General features: G+C 36.8%; 1 protein-coding gene across 1 annotated transcript; it reads right to left on the bottom strand.

The window, feature by feature from the left end:
• Nucleotides 1-5566: 5566 nt before the first annotated feature.
• Nucleotides 5567-6623, bottom strand: LOC114505292 (melanoma-associated antigen B18-like). The gene has a single exon (XM_028523184.2). It carries the CDS (start codon nucleotides 6611-6613, stop codon nucleotides 5567-5569), a length of 1047 nt encoding a protein of 348 aa, XP_028378985.1. The 5' UTR covers nucleotides 6614-6623.
• Between the last annotated feature and the right edge of the window lie 12696 nt (nucleotides 6624-19319).

Genomic DNA, 19319 nt, shown 5'->3' with positions numbered 1-19319 from the left:
TACCCTAATTACCAGATGCACTGAGGTAGAAGTATGTGTGACAAATGGTGATATCCATTCCCATTACTTGAGGACTAGTTATCTTTTATCTTGAGAACCTGTATGTAATGGTTGCATCTTCTTGACTTACAAAAGCATGAGATTTCTTCTTGACTTTGTTATCTCTTTAGTTGTTTTCCTGTGATGCACATCACATTCCAGTTCAATGTTTATTCAGTAATAAAACTTTTATTCTTTCCTATATGACAATGTTGAATTTTACCTGAACCTTGTGATCTTGGAATACAGTAAATATTAAAAAGCCACCCAGTTTTGTGTTCCAGAAAAAGGCTTACTATAGGATCACTCTTCATCATATGACTTAGGCTAGATTCACAGATGCTCCTTTGCTTACCTATGACAAGGCCAGACACAGATCCTCAAAATTCCCATTCTTTGCCTCATAAATAATGAATTGAACTGCATGTCCCCAGTGACCATTTGGAACAAAATGCTTATTAACCAAACTTTGGTTAACCTTCTGTTCTTTTTCCAGGCCCTTGAACTTTGGACTACTCTTGATGTGAGCCAGCATACAACCCCTCTTCAGAGTAAGTTGGTTTTAAGGTAAAACATTCTCTGACTTAGTGTCCAATCATACCATCCTTTCATCCCACTTCCTTACACCTGGTTCTTTCTTGCCCTGTTGACTCTTCTCTACAAAAAAAAACAACAACAGCAAAACCTCTTTTTGCATATTGCTTGAAATCCTTACAGATCTTATGGTCACAGTTGCAATAATATGCCTCCCCCTATTTTAGAAGTCCCTTTCCATCTTTGCAATAAATCTTTTTGAAGAAAGGTCTCTCCTTATTGTGGATGGAAAAAAGGATCCCGTGTTAAGAGTGGGGAGTTGTAACCCACCCGACCATTCTTTTGACATTGTTTCTGTACTGACTCTGACTAATACATAGCATAGAGATAAACAGCATATTTGTATATGAATTCTAGGAACTAACTTCAAAAGATAAAGACTCTGGCCTTCAGTCATTCCTGTTCCAGGAGATTTGCTGACCTCCAGATGTAAAACCCACTAGACCATTGCTTGACCAATTTTGAGGTCCTTATCAGAATGGACTCTGCTGATCTGCATGTAGAGAACTTTTCAACCCCCTCCGCTTGATCTTTTTTTCTGTTTTCTGTCTCCCTCCTTATGAAAACTTATGTCTGCATGGAGATGTGAAGATGGTTTTTGAAGCATGAGCCTGCAGTCTTCTCAGGTTGCCTGCACATGAAATAAAACCATTGTCTTTTTCACCAGCACCTGTCTCATGAGTTTGGCTTTCATTGGTGGTAGACAGCCAGACCTGCATTCAGTTACATATAGACAGTAACCTCACAAGGGTCATCTGATCATAAATTCCTAACTGGGCAGGTCATGGTGAGTAATCAAAACCCAGGCACATAACCTCTGTACTAAAAGGCTTATCTTTGCCTTAAGCAAGCTATGTCCATTCTTTCTGGGCATCTTGATTAATACACCTTTGAAATATCCCATTTGAGACCTTCCTTTCTAAACCCTGAGCTTAACTATATTGTAATCCAATCCCTGCTTTGCTTTCTCCCACCTTCATATAATCTTCTGTAGTTTCCTTCCTTCATCTCAAATGCATAAAAGAAACTGCAAAACTGTCCTCTGAAGCATTTGAGATCATGGTCTCCAGCAACTATCCTCAGTTTGGTTCAAATAAACTCTTAAAAAGTATTCTCTACAGATTTGTACATTTCTTATGTCGACATTCCTAAGTCTGGATTTATTTTTTATTTTACTGTTTTGTGGAGGTGAATTTTTGAGTCAACAGGATAATTTGTTTATAATTAATTCTCCAACACATATATATGTTCAAAAGAAAACCACAGGCCTGTGCTAAAAGCCATCATACCAAACCAATATTTAATACTTGACCTAATAAAGTTACAACATTTCCAGAAATATAATCTTAATCAACCAGTCTGGAATTTTCTGGTCAAGCACCAGTAAGATAATCTGTCCTGTGAGCCCTTTCCATTCCCCAAAGGAAGAAGAGGAAATGTGCGTGATAAAATCCTTGCATTTCTCTTACCAGAAAAAGATGATTTCCTGGTCTAAAATTAATGTGTTCTTTTCTATTGTCTATAGCCCCCTTGCCTCACCCTTATTCCTATAAAAACCTTCCATTTTGTACAACCCCTAGGAGCACTCTTCTACTTGATAGATGGGATCTGCATAATTCATGAATCTCTTAATAAAAACAATTAGATTTTCATGTTTACTCAGTTGAATTTTTTGATGCATATAATGTAAGGTAACCATTGGGTCGACAGTGCCTCACCTTTGTCACAATATATTGGTTAGAGGTAAGTCATAGGTCTTACCTACCCTCAAGGATATAAGTACACAAACGCATGATCACCATGGGGTGGGGATTCCATGAGATTCTGTCTGCCACAATTCACCTTCCAAGCCCTGATGTTTTTTATGCCCCTACCTTAGGCAAAATTTATTCAGTCTCCCAAGACCCCCAAAAGTCTTGTTCCATTACAACATTAGCTCAAAATCTAAGTCTCATGACCTAAATCAGGTCCAACTGCAGATGGCAAGGCTCTTGGGATGGAGGAGGTCATTAAGCATACCAGATGGACACTATTGATGCAGGCATTCTGGCAGTCTGGGGACCCCAAGGTCCATACATGACTTTGGGTTCTTGGCTTCCTACAGGAAAAATTTCAAATGCAAATCAGCTTATTGTTCAAAGTGAAAGGGTTTAATAGTGAGGCAGTGAGACTGGGAGTGGCTACTCCATAGACAGAGCAGTACCTCTTCAGTGGGAGTAACTTCTTTTATGGAGGCTCCTTTAATCAAAGGGTAGGGCATTCAATAAAGGGGAGGATATTCAGGATTTCTCTGGGAAAGGGGTGGAGACTGCTGGGAAGAGCCCCCATCAACAAACATAAGTTGGGATGTTCTAATAAAGGGGAGGACAAGTGATTCCAGACTGCCTATATCACAGGAAACAGAGTGCAGCCTCCATTGGACAAAATGAGGAGCTGATAAGCATATGAGGTTGCAATTTGTACATAAGGGCACACTGGGAATCTCTAGGGGAAAAGCGCTCTAATGCAGGACTTGTGCTGGCACCTGGGCAGAGTCAGCTCCCAAGGAACTGTGCGGTGAAGGATAGGAGGATACTCAGCAAATGAAGCCCATGGACAATCCTGTAATTGTGCTTTATTGTCTTAGTCACCTTCTTTTAGCAGGACTGTTTTTAGTACTTTCATAGGAGAGTTTTGTTTTTTAATTGTCTGTGGTATATCTTGGAGTAGTGAAAAGAATAGAAAATGAAGAGACAGAAAGTCAGTCTCAGGCTGGAGAAGCAGAAAAGTGTGAGCTCTAGAAAAATTTGGACCAGGGTTCTAGTATCAGCTCTTTTACTTAACAGTCATGTGAATTTAAGAAAACTGCAAGTTATTCACCTGCAAAATATGTCTGATAAGCTTTATTTTGTAGGACTGTTGGGACTTGTGCAATCAGTATAAAGCAGTTGGCAGAGTAATTGGAAAATATTAGCTATTAAATGAGTGGCAATTATATATATATATAATATATATATATTAAAAATATATGTGTATGTGTATATTTTTACCACAAATGATACCACCCCACTCTGTGGGGAGATTTATTTTTCACTAATACAGGAGATGTCAAAGAATATGCAGCTTCCTAAAACAATACCAAATTCACCTATAATGCTGCTTAGCAAGGAAAACTAAACCAAATGTCCCCATTTGAGGAGAAATTTGTTAATTTGTACAGGGGGGAGTCTTCTCAGCTGGATGCAACTCCAGGGTCCTAGAATTTGTGTCAAGGGCCAACTGCCTCCCTCCCAGGTGCCTTTCCATTATCCAAACCATCCTATTTTTCAATCTTTTCACCATCACCAGACATGAAGCCCTCCCTTAGGGTTCACAAAAGTACATTCAAGTTAACCTTATTAAAATACCCTTTTAATGCACTGAGAGCTGGCTCTCCCTCCCAGTTTAGGGAAAAGAGAGCCAACATCTTAACTTCTAGACATCCCCCCTCCAGGGATCATCACCCTTACTTCTCAGAAATCCCTTGAAGACTCTGTACATAAAACACCTTGGTTATACTCTGCGTACAACTGCACCTGAACATGACCACAGGCACTTTCCTTTTCTGCCCCAGCAGGAGGTTTTCCTCAGACATATTGATGACAGTAAAGGTAACTCTTAAGAGCAGGTTTCCATTTCAGGGTTTTGTTCTTCCACACTGAAAAACACCTGTCTGGCCTCTGCTCACCAGTCCCACAGCCTCATATAGCCGATCACCCTGCTTAAATTAACAGTATGTCCCACTAAAGAACTTGTAGTTTCCCAAAGCCCAAACTGCCTTTCCTCAGAGATTTTATACCTTATTGTTTTCATCCAGACACCCTCTCCCTCCCACTTCTCCCAACCCCTTCCCTGCCTCTTTATCTCCTTACTCCTTTTCACTTGTCCTTTACTTCTTAGAGGGTATTTCACCATCCTCCCTATATTGTGACTGCTCCCTGAGTGTGGAATTCTAAAGGCAGAAGTGTTTTATATCCTAGTTTCCCCATTTTAAAATTTTCTCAGGATAATGATTTTTTAGATTCTTTATTGTATTTTTCCCATTTCCATTTAGTCACCTTATCACTCCTCCCCTACCCCAACCTCAATCACCACACTGTTGTCTATGTCCATGAGTCCTTTTTCCCCATTTCTAACATAGGACTTTCAAAAAGCAGTTGCTTAATATTTGGGGAATAATGAGACAGTAGGCATGAGTTCTAGTTTATAAACATTTTATTCCTCCTACATCCTTTAGCAAGCTAAGGAAATCCAGGTATGTAGCCTTTATGTTTATAGAACAACATACTAAAATGAATAAGGGAAACCAAGAACTGAACACCTTTCACATTTCACCCTCTATTTTTGATCCCAATAATTTTACTGCTATATTTTTTTCAACTTCCAAGGAAATGCCTATGGAAATGCCATGTTTGGTTTTTCTAGTTCACTAAATATGCAAGGTTTCCCAATTTGTTTTACAAAATAATAAAACTCTTAATCTTAAATCTATTGAACAAAAGTAAACATGTAACTGAAAATCATTAATAAACTTAGATTCTGAAACTAAACCTTCTTCTATTAAAGAATCAACATTTGAAATGTAACAAAAGGAAATAAAGAAGAAAAGAAAAAAAGATAAAAGTCTAAAGTTTACCACACTGAGTAAGAATAATGTGTTCCTGCCAAACCCACCCTGGCCATCCACTACTTAGAATGTTGACTGCTCTTTCCTTCCACAAAGAAAGCAATCTTCCTTGGATGTCAACATTTGAAATATAACCTAAAACAGAAAAAGAAAAAGGTCAAATTCCAAGTTGCCAATATACAATAAGAACATAGAGATGACAGAAACTCTCCAGCCCTATCCTGGCTCTTCACTATTACAATGCTGACACACCTCTCCAAGCAAAAAGTGAATAACTTGCCTCAGACTTCACTTAGTGTGGAAGAAGCAGCTGGCCAAGGTCCTAGAGGGTACAATGGCAGCGACACGAGCCCTGGCTGCAGCTCTGGCTCGGACTCTCTCTTCCTGATCCCGCAAAGCTTCTTCATACCAGAGTGGGAAGGCAGTGGGGACAGTATCATAGATCTTGGCTAAGAACTCCAAGACTCTCATCTTGGTGGTCTCAGCATGGGCTCTTGGGCCCCACAGGAACTCATAGCGTGGAGGATCACTGTTGGGTATCTGGCGGTACTCCAGGTAATTTAGCTGCACCAAATCTTTAGTGATGACCTTCTTGGGCTCCCCATAGAGTAAGTGAATCTTATCAGCATGGACACCCATCAAATTCAGCACTTCCCAGACAGCTTCCTCAGAGGCACGATTGCCATTCATGAAGATCACACCCAGAACAATCATCAGGAGGCCAGTCTTGGGCATGTTCTCTTCACTAATCGTTTCATTGCAGGTGAACTGTAGCTTGCTGACAAGGGCATAGTGGTGCCTGATGGGATCCACTTCCTTCAAATCAATACCAAAGGCCAGCTCCAAGTGCTCAGAGGCTCTCCTGATGATCTCATTGAAATGAAGCTTGTATTTTTTTATAACAAACTTCAGCATATCTTCCTTTGTAATTGGCTCTTTAGTTTGATACTTCTTTAGCAAGAACTGCACCAACAAAACCGCCTTCTTGTTTAACGGATCTCTGCGAAAGCCTTCAAAAGCTTTGGAGGATTCTGGGCTTTCTTCATCTTGTTTGCTGGCACCTTCACATGAATTGGTGCATGAAACAGCTGCAGTAGTATCATCGGTGCTCGATGGGGTTTCCTGCAGCTCCTTAGGAGTTCTAGGTGTCTCAACAGCAGGCACATTCTGAGGACTGCCTTCAAGGACAGCCTGGAAAGAGGAGTAGTAATCTTCTTCCTCTGCTGCAATAGCCTGAGCACCCTCCAGATCCTGGGTCTGGGTCTCATCATGGGCCTGACGGGCCTGACGGCGTTTCTCACGAGCACGGAGCTTACTCTTCTGACCTCGGGGCATGATGACTCTGGTCACAGACAGCAGATAGGAGTTCAAACAATTAGGTTGATGAACAGGTCACCCTACAAGACAAAAGAAGAGATGGTATGTACAGTCCCAGTAGGGAGAGTTTAACTTGGGTCCAAAAAAACTGCCACTGCTGGTTCCCTTAAGGGTACTGTTTTACAAAGCCACAGACAGGGGCAGGAAAGATTCTGGGGACCTCCTCAGTTCTGTGGGGCTTGTTGCCTCAAATCTAACTCAAGATACTAAACTTGAGTCTTGACCAATCCTTTGACTCTTCCTGTTCATTTGAGGCTGCTTTTTCAGACCAAGGCTTCCCATCCTACCAATTACTTAGGTGGAGGTAAGAGGGTGTTAGGTCTAACAGCTACATTTGAGCCATTTGAAGTGGACATGGGGGCCATGGAGGGTATCTGAGTAAGACAAGCTCTGTGAGTTGTGGGATTGCCTCAGTTCTGAGACAAATATGTCCCTTCAGTTCAAACAAATGTTACTCATCTCAACAGCCATCCAATCTTGAGATTCTACCCTTTGTTGTCGTGAGGCGGCACCTCTCACCTCTCAGACCAAGGCCTCAAGCTCCAGAGGTGATGTGGTGGAGGTCCGGGAGAGCACTTGTGGCCACACCCACACCCACCCCACTTTCCTAGAATGAACTCTTGGAGTAGAGTTGGGGGGATACCACCACTCTGTCTCTGGGGCAAAGGAATCACCCACAACACACACAGGGGTCTTTCTTAACTCCTAACAAGGCCTGGGACTTTTCCCCCTGGGGACCTGAGTGAACTGGCTCTCATTATTCCTCAAATCTCCAACAGGCAGTAAACTGGAACCTGAGAATAGCAGCCATGCCTGCAACATCCCAAGACTCACAGTAGGGGGCTCTTTGTGGCCCCTCATTTTCAGCTGGGTTCTCCCACACATCTGCTGATGTGAGGCCAAACTCAACAGGTAAGGCACAAATGTATAAATAATTTTAGCACAATCAACATCTTTACAGTATTATGCTCACCATAAATAATCATAGTATACTTTCTATTTGAAACTTCTTTTACTTAAGTCTATCAGTAATATTTTGATATTTTTTTCCGTTAAGATCATGCAGAGTTTTGTTCTCTTGTTATGCATATTTTTTATTTTGCTGCTGCTTTGAATGATATATTTTCCATTACACACTCTAATTAAGTATTTATTTTTGTGTGGCAAGACTCCTGATTTTGCTGTAGTCATCTTCTACACCAGCGTATTCAAGTTCATTATACATTTGAATATTTGGCAGACAATTTCTTTGGAAGTTTTTTTAAAAGATTTTATTTCTTTTTAAAGAGAGGGGGAGGGAGGGAGAAAGAGAAGGAGGGAAACATCAATGTGCGATTGCCTCTCACACGCCCCCTACTGGGGACCTGGCCCACAACCCAGGCATGTGCCCTGACTGAGACTCAAACTAGTGACCTTTTGGTTCACAGTCCAGTGCTAAATCTACTAGGCCACACCAACCAGGGTGGGATTTTTAATTAGAAGATCATATTATCTCTTCTTTCAAATTTTTATTAAATTATTGGGGTTATATTGGTTAATAGGATCATATTATCTTTTTTTCATTATTCATAACTTTTATTTTGTACTTCTGTGCATGGATATACACTGGCTATGCAATCCAGTCCAAGTTTGAACAGGAGAATTAGTACCATACTTTCATGTGTTGTTGTGGACTTTATTGGTAATGTGTCTAACATTTCACACTTATATATGTTTGCTGTTGATGTTACAATATGGAAATTTTATTCTGATGTAAGTTTTCTAAAAGGCATTACCATGAAGTGGTGTTGAATTTTTATCAGGTGTGTTTTCCTTTATTTCCATACATGAGCAAATGCTTTGTATTCTTTGTTAACATAATGAATTTCAGTTCTTTTTGTTGGCAAAACCACTTCAAAGGTGAGACTGTAATTTCATTAGGAGATACATAATGTCTGTTGTTTCTTTTGTGGTGATATTGGCAGTTATGGAGGATCAGCATTGTCATCTGACAATTCATTAGGGATACCTGAATTGTAACTCTCTAATTCTATCATTCCTTCTTAGGTTATTAGCTGAAATATATCTGTAGATAGAACATTCTGCTATTCTTCATTTTTTCTTTTAAATTAAATTTATTGAGTGATATTGCTTAAAAATTATACAGGTATCAAATGTATAATTCTATGATACATCATCTGTATATTGCATTGTGTTCCCAACTACCCAAAGTTAAATCTTCTTCCATCACCATATATTTGACCTGCTTTGCTTTTTACTACCTCCCCTTCTCTCTGATAACCACCATACTGTTGTCTGTGTCTATGAATTTTTGTCTGTTCAGCTGTTGCTTTCAGGTTTATAGCCCACATAAGTTAAGTCATACGGTTCTTGGCTTTTTCTGTCTTACTTATATTGCTTAGCATGATATTCTCAAGATCCATCCACATCACAAATGACAGTATTTCATCTTTTATTATGCCTGAGTAATATTCAATTGTATATATGAACCAGATCTTCTTTATCTAATCATTTATTGAAGGGAGCTTTGTTATTTCCATGTCCTGGCCACAGTGAATAAGGCTGCAATAAACACAGGGGTACAAACATCTTTATGAATAAATGTTTTCAAATTTATCAGGTAGACATCCAGAAGAGGCGTTCCTGGGTCATATGGTAACTTTATTCCTGATTTTTTAAAGAATCTCCATACTGTTTTCTATATAGTGCCTGTACCAGTTTACATTCCCATCAGTAGTGAACAGGGTTCCTTTTTGCCCACTACCTCTCCAACACTTGTTCCTACCAATTTTGTTGATAATAGCCATTCTAACAAGTGTGTAGTTTTGATTTGCATTTCCCTAAAACTAGTGCATCTTCTCATATATCTTTTCATATATCTGTTGGTCATTTGTATGTCTTCGTGGGAGAAGTGTCTGTTCAGATTCTCTGCCCGTTTTTAATTGGATTCTTTGTTTGGTGTTGAGTTCTATGAGTTCTTTATATATTTTGGGTATTATTTTTATTTTTATTGATTTTTATTGCTGTTCATGTACAGTTGTCTCCATTTTCCCCTTGTCAAAGCTATTGTTTGCACATATATTCTCCCAATTCTTTTGTTTGGCATTTTGTTTTGTTGGTGGTTTCTTTTGCTGTTCAGAAGCTTTTTAGTTTTATACAGTCCCATTTATTTTATACAGTCCCATTATACTTTATACAGTCCCATATAAATGGGACTATATGTAGTATACAGTACACTACAAAGTGACTGTAATTCAAAACAGCATGGTATTAGTAGAAAAACAGACTCATAGACCAATGGAACAGAATTGAAAGCCCATAAATTCATATGTATATGCACAAATAATTTTTGACAAAGGAGCTAAAAACACAATGCAGAAAAGAAAGCCTCTTCAATAAATGGTGCTGGGAAAATTGAAAAACCACATGCAAAACAATGAAACTAGATTACAATTTGTCCCCATATTAAAAGAAAATCAATTCAAAGGAGATCAAAGACCATGCAGCTTAAACAAATTACATAGAAGAAAACGTAAGCACTAAACTTATGGACCTTGGTCATATTGTTTCCTTGAGGTGAGCCTTACAATTGCTCCATTTTATTATAGAGAAGTAGATAAATAGATAGATCAAGAAATCAAGGTCTCAATGAGGGGCTGGAAAGAACTATTCCAAGTCATGAAAGGCAAGGACCTACATCCAAGATGACTCTATCCAGCAATGCTATCATTTAGAATGGAAGGGCAGATAAAGTGCTTCCCAGATAAGGTCAAGTTAAAGGAATTCATCATCACCAAACCCTTATTATATGAAATGCTAAAGGGGCTTATCTAAGAAAAAGAAGATGATAAAAAATATGAACACTAAAATGACAAATCTGCAACTATCAACAACTGAAGCTAGGTGGTGAAAGACAAATACCATATGATCTCACCTTTAACAGGAACCTAATCAACAAAACGAACAAGCAAGCAAAATATAACCAAAGACATTGATTTTGAGAACAGGCTGACAGTGACCAGAGGGAAGAGGGGAGGGGATTATAGGGGAAAAGGGTGAAGGGTTTACAGGAACAATTATAAAGGCCATATGGACAATAACAAGGGGTGGGTGGAAACAGGGGAGGGAGGTGGAGAGAGCTGGGGTGGTGGGAAAAAGTTGGAGGGAAAAGCAGAAAACTGTACTTGAACAATAAAAAATGTTAAAAAACAACATTAAAAGATTAGGAAGAAATAGTAATGTTAGATGCCGTTAAAATAAAAAGTATTGACATAAAAAAAACAACTGAATCTAAAAAAAAAAAAAAACAAACTAAGCAAATGACTAGAACAGGAACAGAGTCACAGAAATGCAGATCACATGGAAGGTTATCAGCAGGGAGGGGAAGGGAGTAGATTGGGGAAAAGGTACAAGGAATGAGAAGCATAAATGGTAAGTACAAAACAGACAGGGGGAGGTTAAGAATAGTATAGGAAATGTAGAAGCCAAAGAATTTATATGTACAACCCATGGACATGAACTAAAGTGGGGAATGTGGGTAGGAGGGGCATGCAGGGTAGAGGGGAATAAATGGGGGAAAATGAGACAATTATAATAGCATAATCAGTAAAACATATTTAAAAACAGAAATCTAAGTCTCTCTTTGTCTAATCAATATCAGAAAACTCTTTAGCTCAAAATTGTATACTTTGTATAATTTTAAATAAGAAAAAATGTAGTTTGAGAACTAAATCAGTTTATAACTACTTGAATAATTCATCTGTTATAATGATTATTAATAAGCAGCATTGGAATTATTAATATTCAAGCACTAGTCTTTTTCATATGACATGTTACTTGTGCCTTCAGATACTTATAGATTTGGAAAACAAAGAAAATTTTACTATAATTTTTTCTTTTTCAAGCTAGTTTTCTTTGAAGTGATAGAATTTCTCTGTTCTTTCTATATAGCTAACCAGTCAGTATGTCAGTTGAATTTAATTTTCTCTTTATAAATTCTAATGCGGATATATGTCAAATAGTATGAATATGGTTATAATCTTAGCTTGTATGCATGTAGACATAAAAAAACAAATTGTGGCACTCTTTCCTTTGAGTTCACAACTTATTCAATATAGGATAATCTTAGTGGAATTCATATCAGGATTCCACAGCAATCTTGAGAAAGAAGAACAAAATTACAGAAATCAGACTACCTGATATCAAACTATACTACAAGGCCATAGTAATCAAAGCAACATGGTACTGACATAAAAAAGGTATATAGATGAATAGAACAGAATAAAGAACACAGAAATAAACCTATGCTTTTATGGTCAATTACTATTTGACAAAGGAGGAAAAACATACAATGGGTTAAAGATAGTTTATTCAATTAATGGTGTTAGGAAAATTAGACAGATACACGCAAAAAGATGAAATTAGGCTACTTTCTTACACCTTACACAAGAATATAAATTCTAATGTGGATAACAGATTCAAAACAGATTAACTACTTCAATGTAAGACTCAAAACCAAAAAAATCCTAGAAGAGAGCATAGGCAGTAAAATATCAGACATTTCTAGTAGCAATATTTTTTCTGATATGTCTGTTTGAGCAAGGGAAACAAAAGTAAAAATAAACAAGGTGGACTACCTCAAACTAAAAGTTTTGCACAGAAAAGGAAACCATCAACAAAATGAAAAGACAACCTACTGAATGGGAGAACATATTCTCCTATGATACATCAGATAAGGGGTTAGTATCCAAAATTTGGAGAGAAGTTATATATCTCAATACCAAAAAACAAACAATCCTATTTAAAAATGGGTGATGGACCTGAATAGATACTTCTCCAAAGGAAACATACAAATGGCCAATAGACATATGAAAAGAGACTCAATGTCACTAATTGTTTGAGAAATGCAAATTAGAACTACAGTGAGTTATTACTTCATGTCCATAAGAATGGCTATCATCAATAAATGCACACACAAACAAGTGTTGGTGAGGATGTGGAGAAAAGAGAACCCTCATGCACTGTTGGAGGGAATGCAGACTTGTATAGCCACTGTGGAAAACAGTATGGAGTTCCCTCAATAATTAAAAATGGAGCTTCCTTATGACACAGTGATTCCACTTCTGGAAATCTGAAGTGGAATCACTGGTTTAGGGTTTCTTACATCTGAAGAAACCCTAAACACTGATTTGAAAGAACATGTGCACCCTTATGCTCACTGCAGCATCATTTACAATAGCCAAGATTTGGGAGCAGCCCAAGTGCCCATCAGTAGTTGAGTGGATAAAAAAGCTGTGATATATTTATACAATGGAATACTACTTGTCCATAAAAAAGAGGAAGTGTTACCTTTTGCAACAGCATGGATGGACCTGAAGAGTATTATGCTAAGTGAAATAAGCCAGTCAGAGAAGGAAAATACTATATAATTTTACTTACATGAGGAATCTAATGAACAAAACAAAAAATAACAAAATAGAAATAGATTCATAGATACAGAAAGCGGATTGACAGTTGTTGCAGAGGAGGGACTTCAGTGGCTAAATGAAAAAGGTGAAGGAATTAAGCAAAAAAAACCACAACTCATAGACAACAGTGTGGTAATTAGCAGAAGGAATGGGTGTGAAAGAATGTAGAAGGTAAAGTGGGGATAAATGGTAATGGAAGGAGGCCTGACTTGGGGTGGTGAACAGACAATACAGTGTACATATGATATATTGTAGAATTGTACACCAGAAACTTATATAATTTTTTTAACCAATGTCATCCCAATAAATTCAATAAAAATTTTTAAAAATTATTTTCTCAGAATGAATCAATAAGCTTTGAAGTAATTAACTTCTTCATTAGAGTTATGGTTTCCCAGCATTTAAGAAATTCTCCAGAATTAATGAATTTCAGATTCATTGCAACTGCATTTACTGTTATGATAACTACTCAGGCATGTATACATTTATTGTCATTTCAAAGGAATCATTCATAAAAGACATTGGACTTTTAAGTCAAAATATGTATCTTCCATTAAACTTTGGTTTTAATCTGGGTGTTGAGTTATAACTTAAGAATGAGATAAGTTTTTTAACTCAGTATTTATGATCTGACATTTGTAAAGGTATACGGAATTTAACTAGAGAGTAAGAAACCTCTGAGATATTCATGGCAGTGAGGATATGTAGATAATAAAATACATATGAGAAGTATATAATACAGAGATAATATTTATAAATCTCAAACATGGTTTTAACCAACTGCTGCCTTTTATATTTCTTTGCCAAACCCTTTTCTATTTAATGGAAATAGTTTTTGTTTCCTTTTACTGGTTCTTAGACTGATGACTGGATAAATAGCCCAAAGACAAATACTAAGAACAGTTGTATAGCAATGACCAAGCTATAGCTGAATCAGACACATCAACTTCAAACAAAAGCATCGTGGAGAAATAAAAAAAGAACAAAGCCAAATAAGACAGTATATATATTTTATAAAACACAACCCAGCACAAGCATATAAATCATAATAGCAATCTATCCATTGACAAGATCTATTTTAGACCAGGTAGATCATTGTGTATGACAAACTGGCACTCAAGTGTACCCATATTAGTGGTGCTAGAATAGAAATTTATAAAAAGAATTTCCATATAAAATGTTTCCTTGCTTTTGTAAAGAAGAAACATATTTTTAGTTAGTGGAAGACTATACAAGAGATATATTATTAAAATAGTGAAAGGCTGGATTTTGTAAGGGGCAAAGTTGATATGGCTGAAAGTGCCTCTAAATAAAGAGAAAAATGTCTTATATTACATTAATATTTCTAAGTACATCATTTGATCATCTCAATGTCAAGGAGTAAGTGTATATATTATTCTTTTCCCCCATCTCATGGATGAAGGAGGAAAGTGAAGCTCAGTGAAGCTAGTGGTTTGCTTGCCATGAATAGAACATACATTTCACAGAGTACAGTGGTAAAAATTTGAATATTTTACCATTCTTTCCACTTATCATTTGGTTCCATTCTTAGGAACCAAATGGCTTTAAATTAGGAAATATAAGTTTTCTAGGGGAATCATCTTGGTAACACTTTATTTAAAATGTAGTAAAAAAGAGGTAGAGAAATGTACTGAACAGTAATAATGGGAAAACTTCTGGAAATAGCTAAGTCAGCAGGACAGAGTATAATAACCAATTGAGACAACATAAGATGATGGTGATGAGGAGAATGTATCAGAAAGTTCCTAGATAGATCTTCTTTCCTGTGCTTCTTGAACTGTTGATCACTCCCCATGCACACCAGGCTAGGGGTCTACATCAGGGGTGTCAAACTCATTTTCACCAGGGGCTACATCAGCCTCACAGTTGTGGCTAAATGTAATTTCAACTCATTAACAGTTAAAGAGTAGGTACATTTATACAATCCTAAAATTATTTCAGCCCTTTGAAGGCAACAGTGAGGCTGATGTGGCCCCCCGTGAAAGTGAGTTTCACACCCCTGCTCTAGATGCTGGAATTTCATGTTAATATTTAGAAAAAAGAAGGTATAAACTATAATTCACTGCCTTAGTGTGATACTCAAGGTCATTGTATTTTTAATTAGAGATTTGTCAAGGAGATGCAAAAATAAAATTCAAACTGCAGTTTTATTGATTGGCCTTAATAAAGATTTGGGATTTTTTAATAAATTGAAGATTAGCAATTTTCTTACCAGGGCTATCATTACTTAGAAGCAAATAGTTGGTAATCCTAGTTCTGTGATGGAGGACTAATATCCTCATTCATGATGCTTTCTATGAGGACACAGTGAAATTTGACTTACTATTTTATATTTTGAAAGCCATCAGGACCCAGAAAACCTCCCTCACTATCACAGCCTTCATTGAGTTGCTTAATTTGGCCACTTGCTTATATTTTATCTTTATCTTTATATTTTATCTTTAAGTTTCGAAATATGAAAACTTCTGGAAATCACCTTTTTTCTGTCAAACTATTTCTACATAAATGAATTACTCAATGCACTAACCAAAGGACTTCTAAAATCACATACAGAAAAAGAAGAGAATTTTATCATCCTAACACTCAACATATTGTTATTTAATTTTATTACTTAAGTTTAGTTATAAAAAAAAGGACAAAAAAAGAACTGCTGTTTTGTCATGAAGATTACTTTTGGCGGTAAAATCACTTTGTCCTGCATAATGCAGATGATTTTTCTGATGGTAAAAGTACTATTCTTGTCTGAGTGAACACACACAGAGAACTGAGTGGGCCATGAAAGACAGCTCAGAGTTGACATTTAGGGAGAAGGTATCTACATGTCACTGGCCCTTCTGTGAATCCTTAATAAAGAGATTTCAAATAACATTCTTGGAAGATCTGTCTCAAGAATCATAAAACTTCATAATCTTTCTTCCTGATAAAAATATATAAAATAATATAGTAATAAATAATAAAGTAATATAGTCTTTATGTATAAATCTTCCTCAGAGGTTGTTTGTCAACTGGTTAAATGGTATTTTGTCTATGAATATTTTATGCACATATGTATTTATACATATGTATCTGTTTACACATTCACATGCACACATAAATGAACATTCAAATTTCTAATAGAATTATATGATTTCACTGGTAATAGTATTTTAAAGTCAGGCCTGGCTAAGTAATTTGACAGGTCCAGTGAAAAATAAAAATGCAGGATCCCTTGTTCAAAAATTATGAAGGATTTCAAGATGGTGACAGTAGAGCTTTAGAGCAATTGTGAGGCCTTCTAAGCATGGGCCGCTGTTTAGCTGCACAGGTAGCATACCCATGAAGCTGGCCTTCTTCAAACTGCATGCTATGTGTGTATAATGTCCTTTCTTTCATACATCAAAAATAATAAATCATCATCTTTGGTAAGGTGAATAGAATGAATCTCTTCTAGCATATGTATATGCATATATATGTATTAAATTAGATAGGAATGTATATATACATTTATTATATATTTGCATAATACATAATATTTCAACATGGAGAGTCTACTTCATACAATTATATCACCAATTTATTTGAGTTGTGTAACCAAAGCATTTGATAGGAGGTCTGTGATATACTACATCTTTCCTCTCAGGATCTTATCCCATTTCTATATTGAAGGGGGGTGGGAATCAGTAGCCCCTGCCTCTTTCAGGGTTAGCCTAAAATTCTGAGCGTGTGGTATATCCTTAATTCTATATGATTTCTTCCCATTTAAGAAGCTCCTGACATTAGAACGTCAGTGTTTCGGTTGTTTAAGATGTCTCACAAGAGCATCACAGTTTTCTTCTAGTCTTTCAATTGACCTTCTGAATAGAAAGAATTCTAGGTAGCAGTATGTGAGAAAGCTATTTCCCATCACTTATCTAATAATAAGAATAATGATAACAACAACCATTTATAAGTGCCTGATATATGTCAATCTCTTTATATGGTTCTAATTCCTATATCTATCCAAGGTAATATTATCCAGAATTTTGTAGATTTGGAAAACAATACTCAGGTGGGCTTTTATTATACTGCAATACTAAATTCAGAAGAGTTAGAACCACAATTCAACTGTGGATCTCTTTGATTATAAAGTTCCAGATTGCCTAATTCAGCTGAGAGAGTGTCTCCAGCTATTGTTATGTGGAGCAGAACTGCCCAGCCAAAGCCCTGCCTTTATTCCTGACCTAGGGAATTATAAGAAATAATATGAGTACATTGCTGTTGTTTTAAGCAACTAAGTTATTTGTTTTATAGTGCTAGATACTGGAACACAGGGAAACTTGGGGACTATCACATTTTAGCAAAACAAGCAATTTCAGCAGTTACAAAGCCCTGGTTGACTGTTTTGAAGAGAGGGATGCTTGGGCAAAGATGTGTTCTGAGACCCCATAGGAGTTCCACTATGGTTGCTTAGGTCTCCTTTAGAAAATAGTCTACCTGCAGAAGTTTTAATGTTACTTTAATTTTGCACAAGAGTGGACCACGAGTACCCTTAATTGCTGGAGGAATGAAATACTTAAGGAATACTTGCTTGCCTTATCGCTACATTCACCATACTGTTTCCTTCCCAAGATGTCATAGTCATGACATCTCCATATTCTGCTGTCTTTGTCATAGTTCCTGCTTGTGAGGAAAAAACAATTTTGGATAATTTACATAAAAATGAGTTTTTCACAGAGGGTAATTCTGAAATATAGCCCTATTCATGGCTTGTTCAAATTTCTGAGTTTACTTGATTGTCAGTCCTCTTTGCTCGTATTCTTGCATCTACAACAGAGAATTCAGAGCTGAGTACTTGACAAGTTTAATATACCCTCAAACTTTGACATAAAAGACACAATAAAATCATCTTGAAGAAGTTTTCAACATTCACTTTATTTAGTGGGGACTTCTGTGTTGAATGCAGGCACACTTGATCAAAATTCAACCATTTTCAGTAGAATGCCATCAAGTGTTTGCTGTTACACCAAGTTGAAAATCTCATTCAGAAGATGTGATTGGAAGCCTCAGGTTTCTAAGTCATGATTCTAAGGGAACTAAGTGCTAAAGTAAAGGTTGTTCTTTCTTTTTTCCACTAAATACATTCCATAATGCTGGAAAGTATATATAAGGAGCTTTAAAGAGCCTTTCTTCTCATATGTTTTAGTTTAAAATTTTTCCTATAAAGGGGAAAAATTAAACTTCTTTGAAAGTGAGAGTAGTTTTTTTCTGTAGTACATCACATTTTGTGATTCAAATAATAGTTGCTCTTTCACCTGAATAGATGTTATTTGATATTAATAACAGCAGTATCTTCAGTTTTCTTACATAATATCTTCATGTGATGCTAAAGCATAAAGAACAAAGAATGGCTTAAAGTTCAGATCTTCCAGGGTTTTCCAATTACCAAAGTTTTTGTCTGACTTTACATGCTGCAGAACCCTCAGCCAATCAATACAAGTACGTACATAATAATTTTAATTAATGTTCCTAACAGTTCTGTCCAAATGAGCCATATTAATTACCATATTTTTGTACCATAAGATGCACCTAGGTTTTAGATGAAGAAAACAGGAAAAAAAATTGAAGCAAAAAATTTGGTAAAATATTTAATAGCATAAATAACATAATATTTCACCAATGTAAATGTAAAGCTACATTTGGACTGTAAGACGTACCCCCCTGTTCCTCCCAAATTTAGGGGGCAGGGAAAGTGTGTCTTATAGTCCAAAAAATACAGTATGTCACAGAGGAAGACCAGAAAGAAATTACAGCTTAACACTCAGGAATAAAAATCAACAACAAGAACAATAAGACTGGGCCACTTCAGTGAAAACATGACATCCTCTTTTGGCCTTTGGATTATAATAATATTAGCTTCCCTTTTGCCTAGTGTACCCAAACCAAACAGTTCTATTTGCTGTTTCAGGCCTTAAATAGCCTCACTCCTATGAAACTACCTACTTGTCAACATAATCTCACAGCTCCTAATTCTCCTGCCTCCTCATCCTGACAGCACAACATGCTTACTCCCACCTCTGTGCCTGTTCTCGGGTTTCCTCTCCATGGCATGTGGCCTGTCCACCATGTCAATGTCAACTTATTTGTTGGCTTCAGATCAAGCCTTACATTCTTTTTAGGCTTCTCTGCCCATTGCACCTTCCACTAGAATTTACTTGTAG

This window comes from Phyllostomus discolor, chromosome X, assembly GCF_004126475.2.
Source record: "Phyllostomus discolor isolate MPI-MPIP mPhyDis1 chromosome X, mPhyDis1.pri.v3, whole genome shotgun sequence".
Lineage (NCBI taxonomy): Eukaryota > Metazoa > Chordata > Mammalia > Chiroptera > Phyllostomidae > Phyllostomus > Phyllostomus discolor.
This window is presented reverse-complemented; position numbering and strand designations above follow the sequence as displayed.

What these genes read in the sequence shown, in the direction of transcription:
- LOC114505292 (XM_028523184.2), bottom strand. Translation starts at nt 6,613, where the DNA reads ATGCCCCGAGGTCAGAAGAGTAAGCTCCGTGCTCGTGAGAAACGCCGT.